General features: G+C 45.1%; 1 protein-coding gene across 4 annotated transcripts; it reads left to right on the forward strand.

Moving 5' to 3' along the window:
* The first annotated feature begins 1762 nt into the window (after window positions 1-1762).
* On the forward strand, window positions 1763-17350 carry NFYC (nuclear transcription factor Y, gamma). Of its 4 annotated transcripts, none has more exons than XM_010180464.1 (9): window positions 1763-1874; window positions 5269-5340; window positions 6509-6622; window positions 7860-7955; window positions 11457-11630; window positions 11951-12109; window positions 15615-15722; window positions 16446-16505; window positions 17009-17350. In XM_010180464.1, exons 1-9 carry the CDS (start codon window positions 1770-1772, stop codon window positions 17126-17128), a joined length of 1008 nt encoding a protein of 335 aa, XP_010178766.1. In that variant the 5' UTR covers window positions 1763-1769; the 3' UTR covers window positions 17129-17350. The 4 variants fall into 4 exon arrangements, with proteins under 4 accessions (XP_010178766.1, XP_010178765.1, XP_010178767.1 ...); XM_010180463.1 differs by having other exon boundaries at window positions 16389-16505; window positions 17009-17128; XM_010180465.1 differs by having other exon boundaries at window positions 1765-1874; window positions 12053-12109; window positions 17009-17128.
* The last annotated feature ends 77 nt before the right edge of the window (window positions 17351-17427 follow it).

Here is a 17427-nt window from a genome sequence, read left to right on the forward strand (position 1 = left end):
AGTGTTCTTATAAATACTTGAACTATCTTAGTTTGTAGGCGGATACTATTGTAATGCAAATAGTGGTTGAAGAGTCATCGAGTAATTCATCAATCACTTATTTCCATAGGTTCCTCACCTGGAGTCCTTCCCATCTTGTTTGGAGACTGAAAATACAGATTTTCTGGCCTTCTCGTTGTCACCCCATCAGGATCCACTTTGGCTCTTCCCACACCTCCACGTCCTCAGGTTGATGAAAGGAAAATACAACAGTTCACGGGGTCTGCCTTGGGAAGCGTAGGCTGCAGGAGGTAATGACCTGAGTGTCCAACGTTCCAACTTTGATCTGTTGATAAGATTTGATGGGTTGGCATTGCTTTGGAATAGTGGATTTTGAAAATACTGGCAGTTGGCCGCTGCCTCCCGTCGGTGTGGTGGTGTGGTGGTGTGTTGTGTGGTGGTGCTGTGCTTGAGGAGGGGCTGAAGCGAACCTTTCCGTGGTGGATCCAAAGCCAACGGGGTTTGTGCACGTTTATATCAGAGAGAAATCTGCTCTCGTGTCTTTTTCCATTACATGGGGACACATGAATGTCTGTGGGTGTCTCCACATCTTCCCCTGTGGAAAATGTAGAGCTTCCTGTGCTTTCTCACTTGAGAAGTGAGCAGGGACTCTTCAACATCCACCAAGATGCTGCTTGTGCCTGGATTCCCAAGTTGTGCATCTGCCTGCATTGTAATATTACCCAGAGCTGTCTCAAGAGTTCCTTCTCAAAACGACAGGACTTGATCTAGAGTTTATGGGGTGAAAAGAGCTGTGTCAGCTGGAACCTGGACACTGCCACAGGGGCTGGCATCACCTCGGTCACCCAGGGATGAGGTTGATGGATTCCGAGTGTCCTGATCCCTTCATCATCTTCACTGCGTGGGAAACTCTGAACCCAGTTATCGTCCCTTTATTTTCTCCTTATGAGTTACTGCTGATACGTACTGAAAAGAAAGCTGTTTGCAATGATACGAGTCTTAATGAATGCACAGGCAACATCCAGTACAAATGTAATAACAGCCAGACTTGCTTAACGGCCTGCGGTTGCAGAATAATAAATGACAGGCATGGGGCTTTTTAAAGATGGTTTCAATTAAAAGATTTGAATTGTAAATCTTACTTTGTGCTTTTGACATCCTGCATTATACAGACTGTTAATTTCTCCTGTTGATTATACCCAAGGAGAAGAGATACTTTAAAAATAGTCTAAAGCCGCAAAAACTTGACACCTTTCAAATAGGCACAGGAGCAACTGTTTCATTGCACTTTCTTAGATTATTATATCAGGCTGACATTGACATTCTGGCTTCCACTTGAGGGGGGGTTACTGCCAAATCCTGCATTGTTGTTGGCTGTAACAAGCAAGAGAAAAAGTCATTTTACAATAGGTGAGCACTGGAGTGTGAGCTGGGACCAGGCATCAGTTATGTTTTGTAACTCCTTGTGAAAAGGCAGAGCTCTAATAAGGCAATAAGGAGCCTATTTTTGCCTTAATTTTTTTTTCCATGTTCTTTTTCAATCTTTTGAAAGAAATAAATAAAAAAACCCCAGTTCCAGAGGCTGCGAGTGTCTCTGTATTGTTGCTGTGAGCCCTGGGCTGCCCTGTCTTATTCTGACAGTTTTCCAGAGCGATAATCCAGGCTGGCCCCTTCCTGTATTTGTGGGACACGGAGGCAATCTCAGGGAGCCTTTTTCTCCCTCCCTCCCTCATATCTAATGCTTGCTTTCCTATCTCCCAGCTCCCAGCATGTCCACGGACGGCGGCTTCGGCACAGCCGGCAACAGCGATGCCCAGCAGAGCCTCCAGTCCTTCTGGCCACGCGTCATGGATGAGATCCGCAACCTCACCGTGGTGAGTGTCCTTGTCCACTGGGCTATTGCTGAGGAACGGACACTGAAAGGTGCCTGATAACGTCTGGTAGCAAACCTCAGCTTGACCGCTTTCCTGCTGCTCCTGGCATCCAGTAGAGCTGGCGATTCACACACTGCAAGGTGGTTTTAAGAGCTGATAAATGATCATTGAGCCAAACAGTTGGCTACAACTGCCACAACTTGAGTTATAAATTGAATTCAACTGAATCATAGCATAATGAGATGTATTGGCCATCCCTTCAGCTCTTTCTGGGCTAAACAAGAAGTTGGATTCAAGGCTTTTTTTCAGCAGGGAAAATTACGACCGTGGCTGCTTGCTAGAGAATTGCAGAGGAATTATCTTCTGCTTGGGGTGGGGAAAGGGAAGTGGTTTTAAAATAGCTACAGGTATAAGTGTAGCTGCTGTGAGCTGTTTTAGCTAGCAGAAGATTGAGGGATTTGAGGATATACCTCACGTTGTACTGCGTGGGCTGTTTCACTACTGCTGGAATTATGCAATGTAGAATGTGTGACCAGCGTGTGAGGGAACCGAGCCGCTCCAGTACACACTGGGAGATGGGACTGGTCAAAACACAACTCTTTGGTCTTCCCCCCAGCCCTTCATAAATTGAAAAACCTGCCTGTTGGCAGACACTTACAATTTTGTGAATGAATTTCGGGGTTTAGGCTTTTGTACAGAAGTATTAAGCCCTCTTTAAGAGCTGTCTCCTTTGGCAAGCCTGAATTTCTGTAAATCACTTGAATGCCAAGCGCGTCGTTATCACTTACTTTATTAATTTAAAGACATTTGATTATATAAACAAAAATCATGCCTAGACTGAGGATAAGAATTGGACTAAGTAGCTCCTATTTTTTTTTCCCCCATCCCCAAAAGAGATGAGCCTGAGAACAAGAGCATGTAATAAAAATGGCTTTTCAAGAGAGATTGATAGATGGCTGTGATACAGCGCTCCTGAAAGCACACTCCAATGCTTTTAATGTACCTGGAAACAAAAGAACCCCAGTCAGAGCCGGGCTGTTCAAAGTGAAAACCCCAATCCCGTAGTCTGAAGATAAGCTGCTTTTTCAGCCTGTGTGCAGATAGTTGATTAAAGAAACAGATGTAGAAATTTTGTATGCATAACCAGAATTAATTACTTTCCTCTTGCGGTGCAGTGAATTCTGGTGTTCAAGAGCCGTAGTTTGTCTTCATCTCCACATGAAAGGGGTTTATTCTGCAGCTTATCGAGTATGGGCAGCTTAATTTTTAACCGTCAAATGAATCTATTTATTGCATTGCGAGCGAGGAAGTCGTTGAAAATTTGACTGAGGACAGTGAAGGGAGTCAGAAAAGGGAGAGCTGCAAAACATCCCTGGGTAGTTGTGCCCTGTGTAATCAAATCCTCAAATTTATCGTGCATCTCATTGAAAGTGCTCCCGTGGATGCTGATGTAAGTAAACTTAAAGCTCCTCTGCGTGTGGTGGAGGTGAGAGCAGCTGTTTGATGGAAACCCTGCTTTTTGGGGCTTTCTCTGCCTGGTTTTGTGTGTTTGCCAGGTACCAGTGGCTAAAATTCAGGAGAAAAAACCAAGGGAGCTGTTTTGGAAGAACAAACCACAGCTCCCTCCCCGTTCTCTGCCCCATAGGGGCTGGAGCCTGGTCTGGGAGAAATGGGAATCAGGACCAGGCTGAAACTTGCATTTCAGCTGCACAGCGAGTTAGGGAGGCCTGTGAAAACACTGAGACCTAATTTGGAAAAAAGAAAAGAGGAGGAATTGGTGTCTAGAGTTTGTTGTGCTGGGCAGTAGCCAGCAGTGGTCATGCTTGCCTTCACCGTGGCACTTACGTATCAGTTTTGATCTACGTGACGTTCGCCTGTCTGCCTTAAAGCAATAAAGGAGCTTTAATTTTTGTCCTCATTTCTTTGAAGATTTTAATAGTGTTGTACCTATGCACACGTGATGTTTGTAGAAGTTAATACACCTAAGAGGTTCACGCCTTGGGAATGTTGTCCTTGTCTTTCTCTGAGACTCGCTCAAAACTCTCGAGGCTCTTTAAAAAGAAACAGGCTTTAAAAAAACCAACATCAACAGCAAAAAAAAAAAAACAACTTTAAAAAAAACCTTTGGGATATTTTTCCATGCCCTGGCAACCCCTTAACGTGTTTATGTGGCAGTAACTGCTTGGAAATGCCACCCTGAGCACATTGTGTGTTCAAGCACTGGTCCCAGTGGTCTCTGCCCTCCTCTCCCGTCACCCAAAAGACGGCGCTCAGGGACGCAGCACAGCCCTGGGTGCTGCTTACAGGGACACCCCTGCACCCCAGCTCAGTTCTGCTTTGCAAGGCATTAATCTAAATATATTTATAAATAAGATGCCTATAGAATAATGTATATAAATATACATAGCTTTTTTTAATAGGTAAATGAAATAAAATGCCCAGTGCTGGTTGGAGCACACACAACCCCTCCGTATTTTGCTTCAATAGAAAACAGCATTTTCAGCTCTTTTTTCTCCCCCCCCCTCTTTTGTTTGACTAAAACGTCTTGCAGCGCCTTCTTCCCTAGAGAAATGAGTTTCCTTTTCTTCTCTATGACATTTTTGTTAAGAGAAGATGATGTTTTGGGGTTTTTTTAAGGAGCCCTTAGGATTCTGCATTCCTGATGCCCTGGTACTTAGCCTCAGCCTTTCTCCCTTTTTAAGAGGTTCCTGGTAGCAACTCACTGTGGATAAAGATGATGATGAAGATGATGAAGATGATGACCATTGTCACTACCATTATCACTACATTTCTACCTTTATTGCAAGGAGAGCACTGCTTGTAGTGAAGCTCAGCAGCTTCCCTAAACCATCCTTAAACCATTTTGAGTTCTTTTTGCTGGACAACAGTGAGAAATCCATCTAAAAACAGAAATAGGAAAGATTTTTTGAGCAAGTTTTTTTTGCCCTGGTGTTGGGCAACAGGGAAGTACAAATAAAGATTTCGTCCTGTGGCCCCACAGAGCTCTTTTTTGCCTTCGTTTTCTTCATTTTCTCTTGTGACCTTTGGTGAATTCCAGTGGTTTCTGGGTCCCGAGACACCTCATTGAATTAGGTGCTTCAAATATAAATAGGTGCAGAAATGTGTAACGTTAGAAATGTGCTGTTGAGGTGCAGTGGTAGATACGAGTGTCTGACGGGAGGCTGAAGTCAAATTACATCAGTATAAAATACAGAAAAGCAGATGGGAGCTCTCGGGCCTGAGGAGAAGCTGCTGTACCTCAAATAAAATACATTCTTTTAATAAATCTGACTTTAGCCAGTTTAATTCTAGACTCGTTTTTAATATTTTTGAAGTGGACTTTTGTTTTCAGTTAAATATCAGTAAAGAGTCTCAAATGTGCATCTCTCTGCAGAAAGACTTCCGAGTTCAAGAGCTCCCTCTGGCTCGAATTAAGAAGATCATGAAGCTGGATGAAGATGTGAAGGTACCCCCATGGGGTTTTTTCTTAAGTATTTATGATTTATTTATGATGAGTGGATATTGCAGCTATAATTCTTTGCAATTCATTATTATTCTTATAATTACTGTGCTACACGGTTTCAAGTTTTATGGAAAAATTAAGTAATGGTTCAGGTAGATAAGATGGGTTTGATGATCAATATTTGAGCTGAACCCTTGACATGGGACTGATGGTGACAGGACATGAATTAACCCATGAAAACAAAGTGGTGAAGGGAGGAGAAAGGGGTCACCCATAGGGTTTGCGTCTTGGGCTGCTCATCCTCCCTGTTTTTAAGCTGGAACAGACACTTAATGCCTAAGAGAGATGAGGGTGGTTTGCACTTTCCTCCTCTTTTCCTGAATGTGACACCATCCTTCTGTTAGGCCAACCTTTAACATTTAAATTTGGAGACCCTGAAAAAGGTGAGCGTTGTTTTCCTGTACAAGGGAGTGATTCATTCGGCCTGGAAAGGGAACCAGGGCGCTGAGGTCCCAGTTCAGTGTCTGAACCAAATCAGCGCCAGATTTTTGATGATGAAGGAGAAGATGAGATTTTTAGGGCAGGGCAGAGGGAAGTCTCTCTCTCTCTCTCATTATTTAATGAGAAGACTGTACCAAGGAGTAAGCATTAATGCCAAAGCAGCTAATAATGAAACTGCTTAATTTGAGTAAAACTTGAACTAGATCCTTTTTAAGGAAAAGGAATTTGTCGAGGCAGTCTTTCCTCGTGCCTCCAGACCTCTTCTGCAATCTCAGCATTTGTTTCAACTTATAGAAGTTATACAACCATGAAGCAAGGGCTGGGTTTTAAAATGAGCCCTCAACCTGTGCTCTTCAGTTTCCAAATCGGTCGTGCACATACCAAGGCTCTGCCTGGTTGACATGGCCTACGATAATTCAATATAATGTGGAAGAAGCAGACTTTCGAGACAAATTTGAGATGCCCAATACTGTAACGCTGTGTTTAGCTTGGGGCTGGTAACTCTTTGGATTGTCAGAGCTTTAGATATTCAGATGTGGAAATTCCCCCAGGTTCTCTGTTAAACACCACCACCTTTCAGATTTGACTAACATGATAAAGTTACTCTACCACTTTACATTCGTATTCTAATACTGCAACCTTCTATTAAATTGACAATTTTATCTTGCAGATGATCAGTGCAGAAGCTCCTGTGCTGTTCGCCAAGGCAGCTCAGATATTCATAACAGAATTGACTTTGCGAGCGTGGATACACACGGAAGACAACAAGCGCAGGACTCTGCAGGTAATGGGGCTGCTCTTACCCCGCTATCAACTGCTTTACAAACTGTTTCCAGCTCTGTTTCCATAACGTGAGGCATGTTTTGTAGACAGCAGCTTTAGTACCTGTGTTTATTGCTACGAAGCCGTGTACAAAGCGCAGTGTGCAGCGTAACTGTGTGACCAAAGTGCTTTTTTTCTCAATTTGTTTTCAGAAAGCCCCAAGCAACACAAACACACACACACAAGTCAAAGCTGCGGCTGTCAGTTGTTGTGAGCTGCTGTAATAACACGGGGTAGCTGTAGCTGAGTTGTTTTTCTGTAGTAGTTGTAATGTAAACTTGTAGATGTTGGTTTGTGGTGATGTGTAGAGATGAAAATAAAAATACCCTCCTCCAGAGCAGATGACTGGATTGAGAGGCCCTCGATAATTGTAATCTTTTATTTATTTATATTATTATTTAATAGACATCCCACAGACAAGATGCTTCATAAGCACAAGGGCAGACTCGGACACATCCTGTTAACAGTTTTCAAGCTCACGTGGATCCATTTATTTCAGAATCAGAGTTAAATCCTGATCCTGATGTATAGGAGCTTGAATTGACTCAGGTTTTAATTCAGAGTGCCTTGCCTTGCCCAGCAGCTGCCATCGTGGGACAGCTGCTCCCCGCATGGACAGCGCAGCTGGAGAGACCCAGTCCCTGCCTAGCAAGTGTCTGCTTTTTAAGATGGCTTGCAAGAATTTTAAATTGACAGTACTTTGGGGTTTTTGGGGGGTTTTTCTAAGAAATTCAGCTTTTTTTATCTTGAGAGTTGCTTCAGATCTTAAGCAAATACATTTAAGCAATGCCTTACTGCTGCCTAACTCTTTATTCAGGTCTTTAATGCCTTGACCTGATGCTGTTCTTTGGATTCTTACAAAAGTGAAGCTATAAGCTGTTCTAAGAACATTCTTACGTTGCCAGTTCTGCACAGGAGCTCGCTGGCTCTTGCACATCCTTCCCTGATACGTGTTTGGCCAGTTTGCTGACTGTATTTTAATCTCAGTGCGTTCTTTTAACCGTGTTGCCCTTCTGCAAGCTGGAGCCTGTTCTCTCAGCATCTCCTGGGATTTGCCTGCCCTGAATAAGATCCTGTGATACTATTTTATTATTTATCCCATCCCCAACTCATAGATTCTGTGTATGTTGCTAATACCTGGTCTTTCTGCAGGGCTGCTTTTCAGCTACCTATGATTCTCTCATTTTCTGTTGTTCCAGAGGAATGACATTGCCATGGCAATTACAAAGTTTGATCAGTTTGACTTTCTTATCGATATTGTTCCAAGAGATGAGCTGAAGCCACCAAAGCGGCAGGTGAGACACAAAGATGCCTTCTTTTCTGTCCTTTCCTTGGTGTGATCTCAGTCTCTAATTAAAAGAGACTTGACAAAGCAATCCAGAATTGGATTTAAGCATGAGGTTTGTACCCCTGCATGCTTTGGGGCAGTCGTTGCTACTGTAAACATCCTTGACTGGAAGCTGTGAGGTGCTGGAAGGAGCTTTCAGTCGGATGTTTACAGCAGCAGGCTGCTGCAGTCGTCTGAGCACAGGGTCTTTGAAACTGAACCAGTTTGTGTTCCCTTCGTGTTTGAGACAGTGCTGAAAATGTTCAAAAGGGGTTGAATCTCCATTCAGAAAGGGCTGTACCTTCTTCAGCAGCTCCTAGAATTGTTGTCCAGGATTCAACTGGAGCGATTTCTCCTCTGAACAGTAAATTTCAGTAGTTTATTATGATTTACAACAGTTCTTCAACTGATTCTGTGATACTTTTGAAGGCTTGCAGTGCGGTAGCCTTTGGAAAAATCCCAGGTGGTCCTTAAAACAGCTTCTCTGGTGAGTGCTGCAGGAGGGGCTGGCACACTGTGAACACCTTTCTGGCCAGGGTTTTACTTGGAAGTTTTTCTTTGACATGTTTGTTTGTATTCTGATATGAGTCTGGATAACAGATACCTGCTAAAAGATACCTGCTCTGAGAGAGACCAGCGGTTCCATTGTGGACCTGGATTTTGGAGGGAGCTGTTATACTTCTTGTCCTGAAGTCCTCGTGATGCTGCTGAAGTGATGGCCAAAGGGAGGAAATCCACACTTCATCCTTTCTGATGTCTAGAGTTGAGTTTAGCCTCACATTCTGATTTCCAGAAGCAGCATGACTTTCTATTAAACGGGGAAAATACCTTTCCCTGTCACGATATTTGCAGGAGGATCCATCCTGCTGCTGCAGTTAAAGGTAGCAGCATCCTAAGGCTTCATTGTGGGTGAGCTCTGTGCTGTGCACGTGGTGAGCACCATGTGTGGGAGCAGGGCACAGCTCCTTCCTGTCCTTCACTGAGCTCCCTGCTTTATCCCTGCAGCAGAGGTGATTTATCCAAAGATCGGTAGTTCAATATTAAGTATAAAAGACAAAGCAGCAGCCTGCACAGCTGCTCTTAGTGCTTTACTGAGCTGGGGGAAGGAAAACTCACCAAGCTGAAACAAGTTGGCAGCAGCCTGAAGTAACACAGGTTCATTCTGGCACTGCGGATCTGGTTCTTTTAGGTACTTCATTCAGTTATCCCACTCTTTTTAGACGCGCTCCACGTTTGGGAGGGAGCACATCGCCCATATATTTGCCATGCTGGAATCTTTTGATTGAAGTTCTATAACCAAACGAATGTCTGAAGGATTTTAATATTCTATAATCAAATGAATGCCTGAAGGATTTTTAATATTCTGTAATCAAATGAAGGATTTTAATGGTGTGTTAGATGCATGTGGGTTGCTAGGTTAATGTGTCTTGATGATACGTCACACCAGAGCTGTGTCTTCTGGATTGCACAGCATCAGCAGTGAAACCCAGTCGGTTTTTGGGTTGAAATGGGCTTCAGAGATGTGTCTCTTGCTGATAAATCCATTGTCCGTGCAGGCTGCTGAATCACTAGAAATACAAGATAAATTTAATGGAGAAATTACTGTCCGATAAATAGGTTAGGACTTTGTGGTGGAAAGTGCTGCTTTGATTGAGCAGTGTTGGAGAGTGGCTGTGTATGGGCTGACAGGCAGCGCTTCTAGGCTGGGGGTATAATCTGTATTTTATCTCCACCAGCGAAAAGACTGTTTGACAAGTTTAGTGTTGGTTACGTGGAAGAGCTGGGAACCAAACCGTGACTGTTATGTTGCTCTGGTAACTAAAACTATGGCTTGCAAATAAAAGATTGCAGGCGATGTGATATAACCGAGTTGAAGCAGATTTGGATTTTAAGCCAATTTTGCCTGTAGCAAATCCAGCGTAACATGGAAGAGACACTTAGGGAAGTGCTCAGTTGCTGTAATTGTTTCAGGATCCAGCTAGGAATTGAGGAATGGAAGTAGAAACAACACATCTAAGGACTGGGCTTTATGGAAACAGCCACAGCTCTTCTATGCATGCGGTTTATGGTTAACTGGAGACGTGTCCTGTTGAATATATATGTTTTAAATTCATTACTAATCCCTGCCCCACAGGATTTGATGAAGTGAGTAGGAGTAATCGGTGATGTACCATGTGTAGCAAGTGTTGTAAGAGTTTGATTGCAGCGGCTTGCAGTACTGTGGGACAGTGCTAATGTTTGCTCTGAGAGCCAGGATTAGAAGTCGCTTCTCGATTACAGCCAACTGTGAACAGCTTAATCTTTGGGGGTAATTTTCTGGTAGGCTATTGAGAAGCCTCCCAGTAGTAAATCTTTGCTTTAGTTCTCCCTCTGAGAGAAGAGCATCGAAGCAAAAGGGCTCTTACTCCAGCCTGATGCCCATCTGTTCAACGTCCGTTGATCCTGTTTAATGTGAATTGTTCTTCTCCTGTGCAGTTGGATACGCTGAAGGTAAATCCATGAGCAAGCCTTGTTTGGTGCAGGGGGGTCATGCAGCGTTGTGTGAGCAGGAATCTACCATGCTGTAGCACGTGTAAACATCCTACACTCTCAGCTGTGAACTCGAGGAGGCTGGGAGAGGATTGTTTACGCCTTCTGCCATGGAGTGAACGCCTGAGAGCTGCACCTTCCGTAGGTGCAAGATCCAACCGCTCCTCTGGGGAGCTGAACGGTGCTGATTTTTGAGTGTTAATGGCTTGCCACTCAGCATCACCTCTGAAAATCTACTTCTTAGCCTAAAATATCATTAGTCATAAGGGGCTGTTTAGATAAAGCAAACCAGCAGTGTTAGCGCCTGTGCTTCTGACAGTGAGCCAGAGCAGAGCCTTTTGTTTCTTCACGCTGTTGAGATATTGCTGCTACCAGCAGAATCGGGCTGTTGAGCCCTGGTGCAAGATGCAGTCGTTATAATTCTAGAAAAGCTGGATTTAAATAAATAAATAAAGGCACGGCGGTGTACATCCAGTCATTGACTTTCATTCCCGGGAGGTTAACAGCAGAGCTAGACTGAGATTTGTCTTGGGCATGCCAGCTAAGAGCAGGGTTTTGTTGACGGACGAGGCTTTGTCAGTCTTCCTGGTGCATTTGCAATTCCTTCTGTGTTAAGATAACGAGCGATGATGGGGTTTACTGACGAGGAGTTGTGCGGTTTTCGACTATGGTAATTCAATTCATTTGCTTCTCTTAATGAAATGGGTGACTGCACCATTATACATAGGGTATTGGAAATGGGTTTGATTTCCATGTATAAATGAGGAAACCGGTTTTGATTCATCATTCCAGATTTACTTATTTAAACTGTTACAAATGAGGTATTAAAGGTACTTTCCCATGGAGCATGCTTATGGGGGCGTGTTTCAGCTGTGCTTGGGGTATTTGGGTGTTGATCTCTGTTCCCTCCACATTTACCTGTCCTTTACCTGTGCCGCAGGAGGAGGTGCGTCAGGCTGTGACCCCCGCTGAGCCCGTACAGTATTACTTCACTCTTGCTCAGCAGCCTGCAGCAGTGCAGGTCCAGGGACAGCAGCAGGGACAGCAGACCACCACGTCCACAACCACCATCCAGCCAGGACAGATCATCATCGCGCAGCCCCAGCAAGGGCAGGTGAGCACCGAGCAGCGCCGAGAGCTTTGTGTTTCAGAGGAGCCAGAGAAACCCTCATCGCCCGTGTGTAACCTATTGCGGTATCCTCACTGCTCAGAACAGTCAATAACAACATAGAAATGTGCTTTCTGGTCGTGATCAGGTGCTCAGGTGCCTTAGTAACAAGGGTTGCGTAGGTCCTGGGTGCCCTTCGTGGTGATTTAAGCATCAAGAAGTCGCAGTGGGTCTAGGAAGCATCTCTCTGTTACAATCTTTGTATCCTGTGGCTGTTTCACCTCTGTTCAGTCCTTGCTTGGTCCTTCTCCCCGTGTCGAATGCAGAGCACCCCCGTGACGATGCAGGTTGGAGAAGGGCAGCAGGTACAGATAGTGCAGGCCCAGCCACAAGGACAGACCCAGCAGGCTCAGAGCGGAACTGGGCAGACCATGCAAGTCATGCAGCAGATCATCACCAATACGGGAGAAATCCAGCAAATACCGGTAAGACTTGACCGGTAGAGATGGGTAACGGTCTCGTGAGCAAACTGTCCGCTGGTGTTCTGGCATGAGACTGTCAATGTATGCTTTTTTTAACTGTAAGAGGAAGTTTGGATTGAGTGGTGTGTTTCCTGCACTTAAGAGAGGAAAAACTAACCAGGTGTGACGTGGAGGAGGAAATAAATCTTCACTCATCCAGTGTAGACACATTGCCCACCCCCAGCGCTTTCCCCTGAGTGAAATAGTTACGATTAGGAAGCAATCAATGAAATATTTCCTGGATAAGCCTTAGTTCTTTGCTACAGCATGGTTTCAATAAAGCATCATTAACTTCTTTTGCCTTTACTTGGTTCTGCCTCTGCAATCTGAAGTCGCGACCTGGCAGACTGAGTGGGCAAGGGGCCCTCTGTGAGTTATTAATAAACTCCTGTGTTATAAGAAATAGTTGTACAAAATACTTTGAGCTGGTTGGAGGAATGGCTTTGCAGAATCAGAAGATATCTCCTCACTTTTCACATCGATATAGACCTGCTGTGGCCTTAAAAATGGGGTTCTGAGTACCCAGCATCAGCAGGAGCGGCCTGGCTTGTGTCCTAGGTAAACACAGGGTCAAAATAAGTCACTTATTCCCCCCGCCATGTATCTGTAGTTTACAGTAACAACAAAGCTGGGCCTTTCAGTTCCCATCTGGAAAATTTCACACCTCTTCAATGAAAAAAAAAAAAAGAAAAATCCATCCAGTTCTGTGTATTTAAGCAGCAACCCAAAGGTCAGACCAAGCGACCGAGGATTTCGCTTTGTCTTTGGTTTCTGTTACCGGCAGCTGGGGCAAAACTGATCTTTCACACAAGTTTTGCTTTTCAAGAGCTGCTGAGCTTCCCCCTGTACGTCTGGCAAACGCTTGTGCTTTGACACAGCATCTCGAGAAGGGCTCAGATGTGAGCGCCGCCAGACTTTTCCAGTTCACTTCCAAATTCTTTTCATCTCTCAAGGCTTCAGCTCATTCCTACCCCTTGGCTTAAGGTGCTGGTCAGAAAGACTTGCTGAGTTTGGTGTCTTACTACAAGCAACCTTTTTACCTCTCTGCATCCTCCTTTACGTTTCTTTTACATTCAGTTTTGGTTTTCTTCTTTTCCTTATGAAAATCCAATCCACTTGTTCCTCAGAGCATTTTGGAAGGACATCTCCACCTCTAGCCTATGTGAACCCATTGCAACAGCACCAAATGTTGCAGCGTCCTCCTTTGGTCCAGCAATAAAAGCACAGCTCAGACTTGTTTTCCAGTGGGGGCCGTAACTCTTTATGTGAAGGGGGCTTGAAGATCTGCTAAGAGAAATAAATCTTTATAAAGTAGCTGTGAGGAGACCACAACCTTCTGCAGAAAGTTCTGATTTCCATGTAGGTGCTGTTGCAGGTGGTCTCGTGTTTTAGGAGCATGAGACTGAAGGCTTTTTAATGAATTAATGTCTGGTTTTGGCCAAGCACCTGCTACAACCTTCCTCTTGCTGGGAGCATCCAGGAAGCAGTACCTGTGAGTGGTCCTCAGAGGTTTCTTACGCTTCTGCCCAGAGCCACGGTGGGATCTTTCATCTTTGGGAGCATTTGGATCTCTAATGAGCATCAGACTGCAAAACAGAGCACCTTAGGAGCAGAGTTTTAATGCAATAGTCACAGTTTGCTCTTCTGTATCTAGCAGAGATGCTGTTTTGTCTGTAATTAAGAGGGTTCTTCTTAATCATGGCGTGTACCAGCTCGTGCTGAAGGAAGCATCGTTCCCCTCGCTCACTTCCAGCAAGTGGAGTAAAACGGAACATGAAGCCGTGCACTCATGAGAGCTTTTTAGTGCCCTGACCTGGCAGTAGTCTTTATTTTCACAGAATCACAGTCCTTGTCTCTTCAGTGCTGCTCTCCGTCCTGCTCTGTGCTTTGGTTATCTTTCCCTTGAGTTTCCTTTCTCTCCTGATACAGTTAGCGCTCTTAGACGGTTCCTTTTCACTCTGGTGGCTGCTAGGGTTCAATAAGAATCTTTCATAGCACGGATCTGACAGCTCGAAACACTCTCATAAAACTGGTAGTGCCTCTGGCGATGGCAGGAGCGTTCAGGAAATCTTACAGATGTTCTGTGCTGCTTTTCCACGTGCTCCTGATACTCTCTGCACTCCTCTGCTGAGATTTAGCATTTACTCGGACCACGGGTTGCCTGTGGAGAGGTGGCTTTTATTTTATTTTCTGAGAAAAACCTGCAAGTGCATATGTCAATTAAATGGTAATCATATCTTTATCTGCATTAATTTTGTTATAAATTTAATCTGAGTTTTAGCCAGACCTCATTGAGCAGGTTCTTTGTAGCTTGCCCTCATTTTTGGGCAAATGCTCTTCCCAAATGGCTTTCATCCATTCAGTTGAAATCTGTGCAGGAATCCACCCCACCCCCCCATGTGGCAAACACGATCTGCAGCTAGATCCTGGTGCAGAAACAGATTCTTTATTGAAGTGTTTATGCTCATGCGGAGTTTATTTGGTCTCGAGATGATATTGGAGCTTTTAGGCACAGCTGGTGAAGTCAGCAGTGTTTGTGTAAATGCCAAGTCCGTGTTGTGGGCACTTGAACCTCGTCAGCAGTTTTCAAGTATTTTGCATGTCCTCCTTTCCCCTTTTTTAATATAAAAACCTCAAAACACTTCTTTATATATAATAAACCTTAAAGCTGTGAATCTACATGTTCTAAAGTTAAATTATAGCATCAGAGAATTACACCAAATGGAATATTCAGCTGTAGTATCCATCACACTGTGACTTCTTATCGCTCCTCAGATGTGTTTTAGTAGTACTGGCTGGTTATATCCCAGAAAATACAAGGTGAGAGTTAAGATTTCCTATGATGACATTTTGTCTTCACATCCCACCCCCCCCCAAGCCTTGCAGGATCAAGGTTGTAGGAAATCCATTTGCATGTGGATGTTACACACCAGGTATGGACACCGAAGGTATTGGCCTTTGCCAGGTGGGGTTGACATACGTCAGCAGAGAGCTGCATTAAAACCTTCCTAATGTTACCTTAAAAATACTCCTGGGTTTTGTCATCTCTGCTGTCTTTATGTGAAAATTTCCTGTATATATTTTTATATGTTGTGGCAGGAGTGTCATTATGAAACGATACATCAAAGCAGTAACTCCATTCTCCTAACCAACAAGAAAAACTTAAGTGTTCTCCAAGCTCTCCGAAATTTAGCAATTAATACGCTTGAGCTACTAACGGACCGCTCCCGTTCCAGAGAGAGCAGTGATGTTGTGCTTCCTCGGGGTTTTAGTCACGACCCCGCAGGAGTTCGGTGCACTTGGCAGGGCCTGTGGTAGTGAACTCATCCCAACCAGTAACCGACCGAAGCTTCCCGGTGTCATCTGCTGCTCTGGCTTCTGTCGTGGAAACAAGAAGGCAAATGTGTGTGTTTCAGGTTCCACCGCTCTCTGTTTAATTTTCTCTCCTGCCCCCTCCGCTTGTCTCCAGGTTCAGTTGAATGCTGGCCAGCTGCAGTATATCCGCTTAGCCCAGCCCGTGTCAGGCACCCAGGTAGTCCAGGGGCAGATCCAGACGCTTGCAACCAATGCACAGCAGGTATGCGCTCTGACGGCAGGGCTGGCACGAACCGGTAAAGTGTTGTTCCCTGGCTCCTGAAACTGCAAACTCCAGTCCAATTTCCCAACTCTTGGGCTAGGATTCCTGCGTTTTCTTTTCTTCCTGTTACTTTCGTCAGATTTAATAAAGCAAGGAGCGTAGCGGAAGCCTCCTTTACCTATACGTGAAGGGTGCATGCGGTTATGTGTGTGTGTGTGTCTCGCTGTGTAAAGCTCCTGCTGCTTCTGAGCTGACTGCAGGTAAAACTCCAGTTCATCAACCTTCTCTTTACTTCTCCTTCTGGCTGGGTGCGGGAGGAGCAGCCGTGCAGCCTCTCGGGAGAGCTGTTACAGAGGCGAAACGTGGAGACCAGCGTGGCTGCCAGCAGGTTGTCTCATCTTCGTGTTGAGACTGGTCGCTGAGGGGTTCTCCTCTGCCTTCGGAGGATGGGAAGGCTGCTGCTTTTCTGTGATCCTCACAGAAATCAGGGAGGACGCGCTTTGGTTTGGTTTGGGACGGCTGAATCCCACGTCCTCTGTTCTTGACTTGCGGTCAGCACCAGCGTGACCGTGGGTCGGTGGCATAAGCCGTGTCTTACCATGTGGTGGGGTGATGAAATCTGAAAGAGTCTAAAAGCTCTGGAAAAGCAGCAGCAGAATTATTTAGTGGGGTTGTGAGCTCTCCGAAGCGCTGTCGGTGATCGCCCTTCTCTTGTCCTTGCAGATAACTCAGACAGAAGTCCAGCAAGGGCAGCAGCAGTTCAGCCAGTTCACAGATGGACAGGTAGGAGCTTGGAGTTGGTTGGTGCTGCATCCCTTTGAAGTCAAGGGCTGGAAAGCCTGTCCTAAATTTGACATGATCTAGCAGATCTCCTCTTGAAATACTGCTACCAAACCCTAACCAGGAGCAGGATAGGTGGATGCTGTCCCAGTCTTAATTCAGGGGGATTCTTTGTGTTCTGTTGCACTCACCCCGAATTTAATTAACCCAGTCCCTTGCACTCTGGGTGGGATCGATTTTTAGTCCTAACCAGTTTAGGAATAAAGGTCTTGTGCAGCAGTCAGTAGCTCGATGTGAAGTTACCTGAGTTCAGTTTGGACATCAGAAATCCGCAGCATTGCTTGGTTGTGATTTAGCACCAAATGTGTTGTGGCCTTTCGTGGTCTGTATTTTGGGACAGATGTTGCTTGGACCTGAGAGCTGCTGTGAGCAGCACTAAACTCACGGGGTTAATGCCCTGTGTTGTGCTGGGTGTGCTGGGAACTGACGGCCGTTTCTGTCCCCAGCAACTCTACCAGATCCAGCAAGTGACCATGCCTGCAGGCCAGGACATCACGCAGCCCATGTTCATCCAGTCCACCAACCAGACCTCGGACGGCCAAGCCACGCAAGTGACCGGGGACTGAACGGGGCCGCTGTAGCAAATCTTCTCTCCGCGTGGAAACGAACACGTCCTGGCTTGACGTTTGCTGTACCAACCTGGCCTGATGAACGCGTCTGCTTCTGTGTATCTGCACTTGGTATTTAAGCCTATAGTAGGCTGCCACCTCTGGTGCACTGTCCGCCCTCCTCTGGTGGGTACGAGGGAATATCCATCAGACACTGACAAAAAGGCAATATTTTTCTTTTTAAAAGCCAATTATTTCGGTGTATTCAGCTCCTTGTTCAAACCCATCGAACGTGAGAGAGAACGAAACAACAGGAA

The sequence above is a fragment of the Mesitornis unicolor genome, unplaced genomic scaffold (genome assembly GCF_000695765.1).
Source record: "Mesitornis unicolor isolate BGI_N332 unplaced genomic scaffold, ASM69576v1 scaffold10833, whole genome shotgun sequence".
In the NCBI taxonomy this organism is placed as follows: Eukaryota; Metazoa; Chordata; class Aves; order Mesitornithiformes; family Mesitornithidae; genus Mesitornis; species Mesitornis unicolor.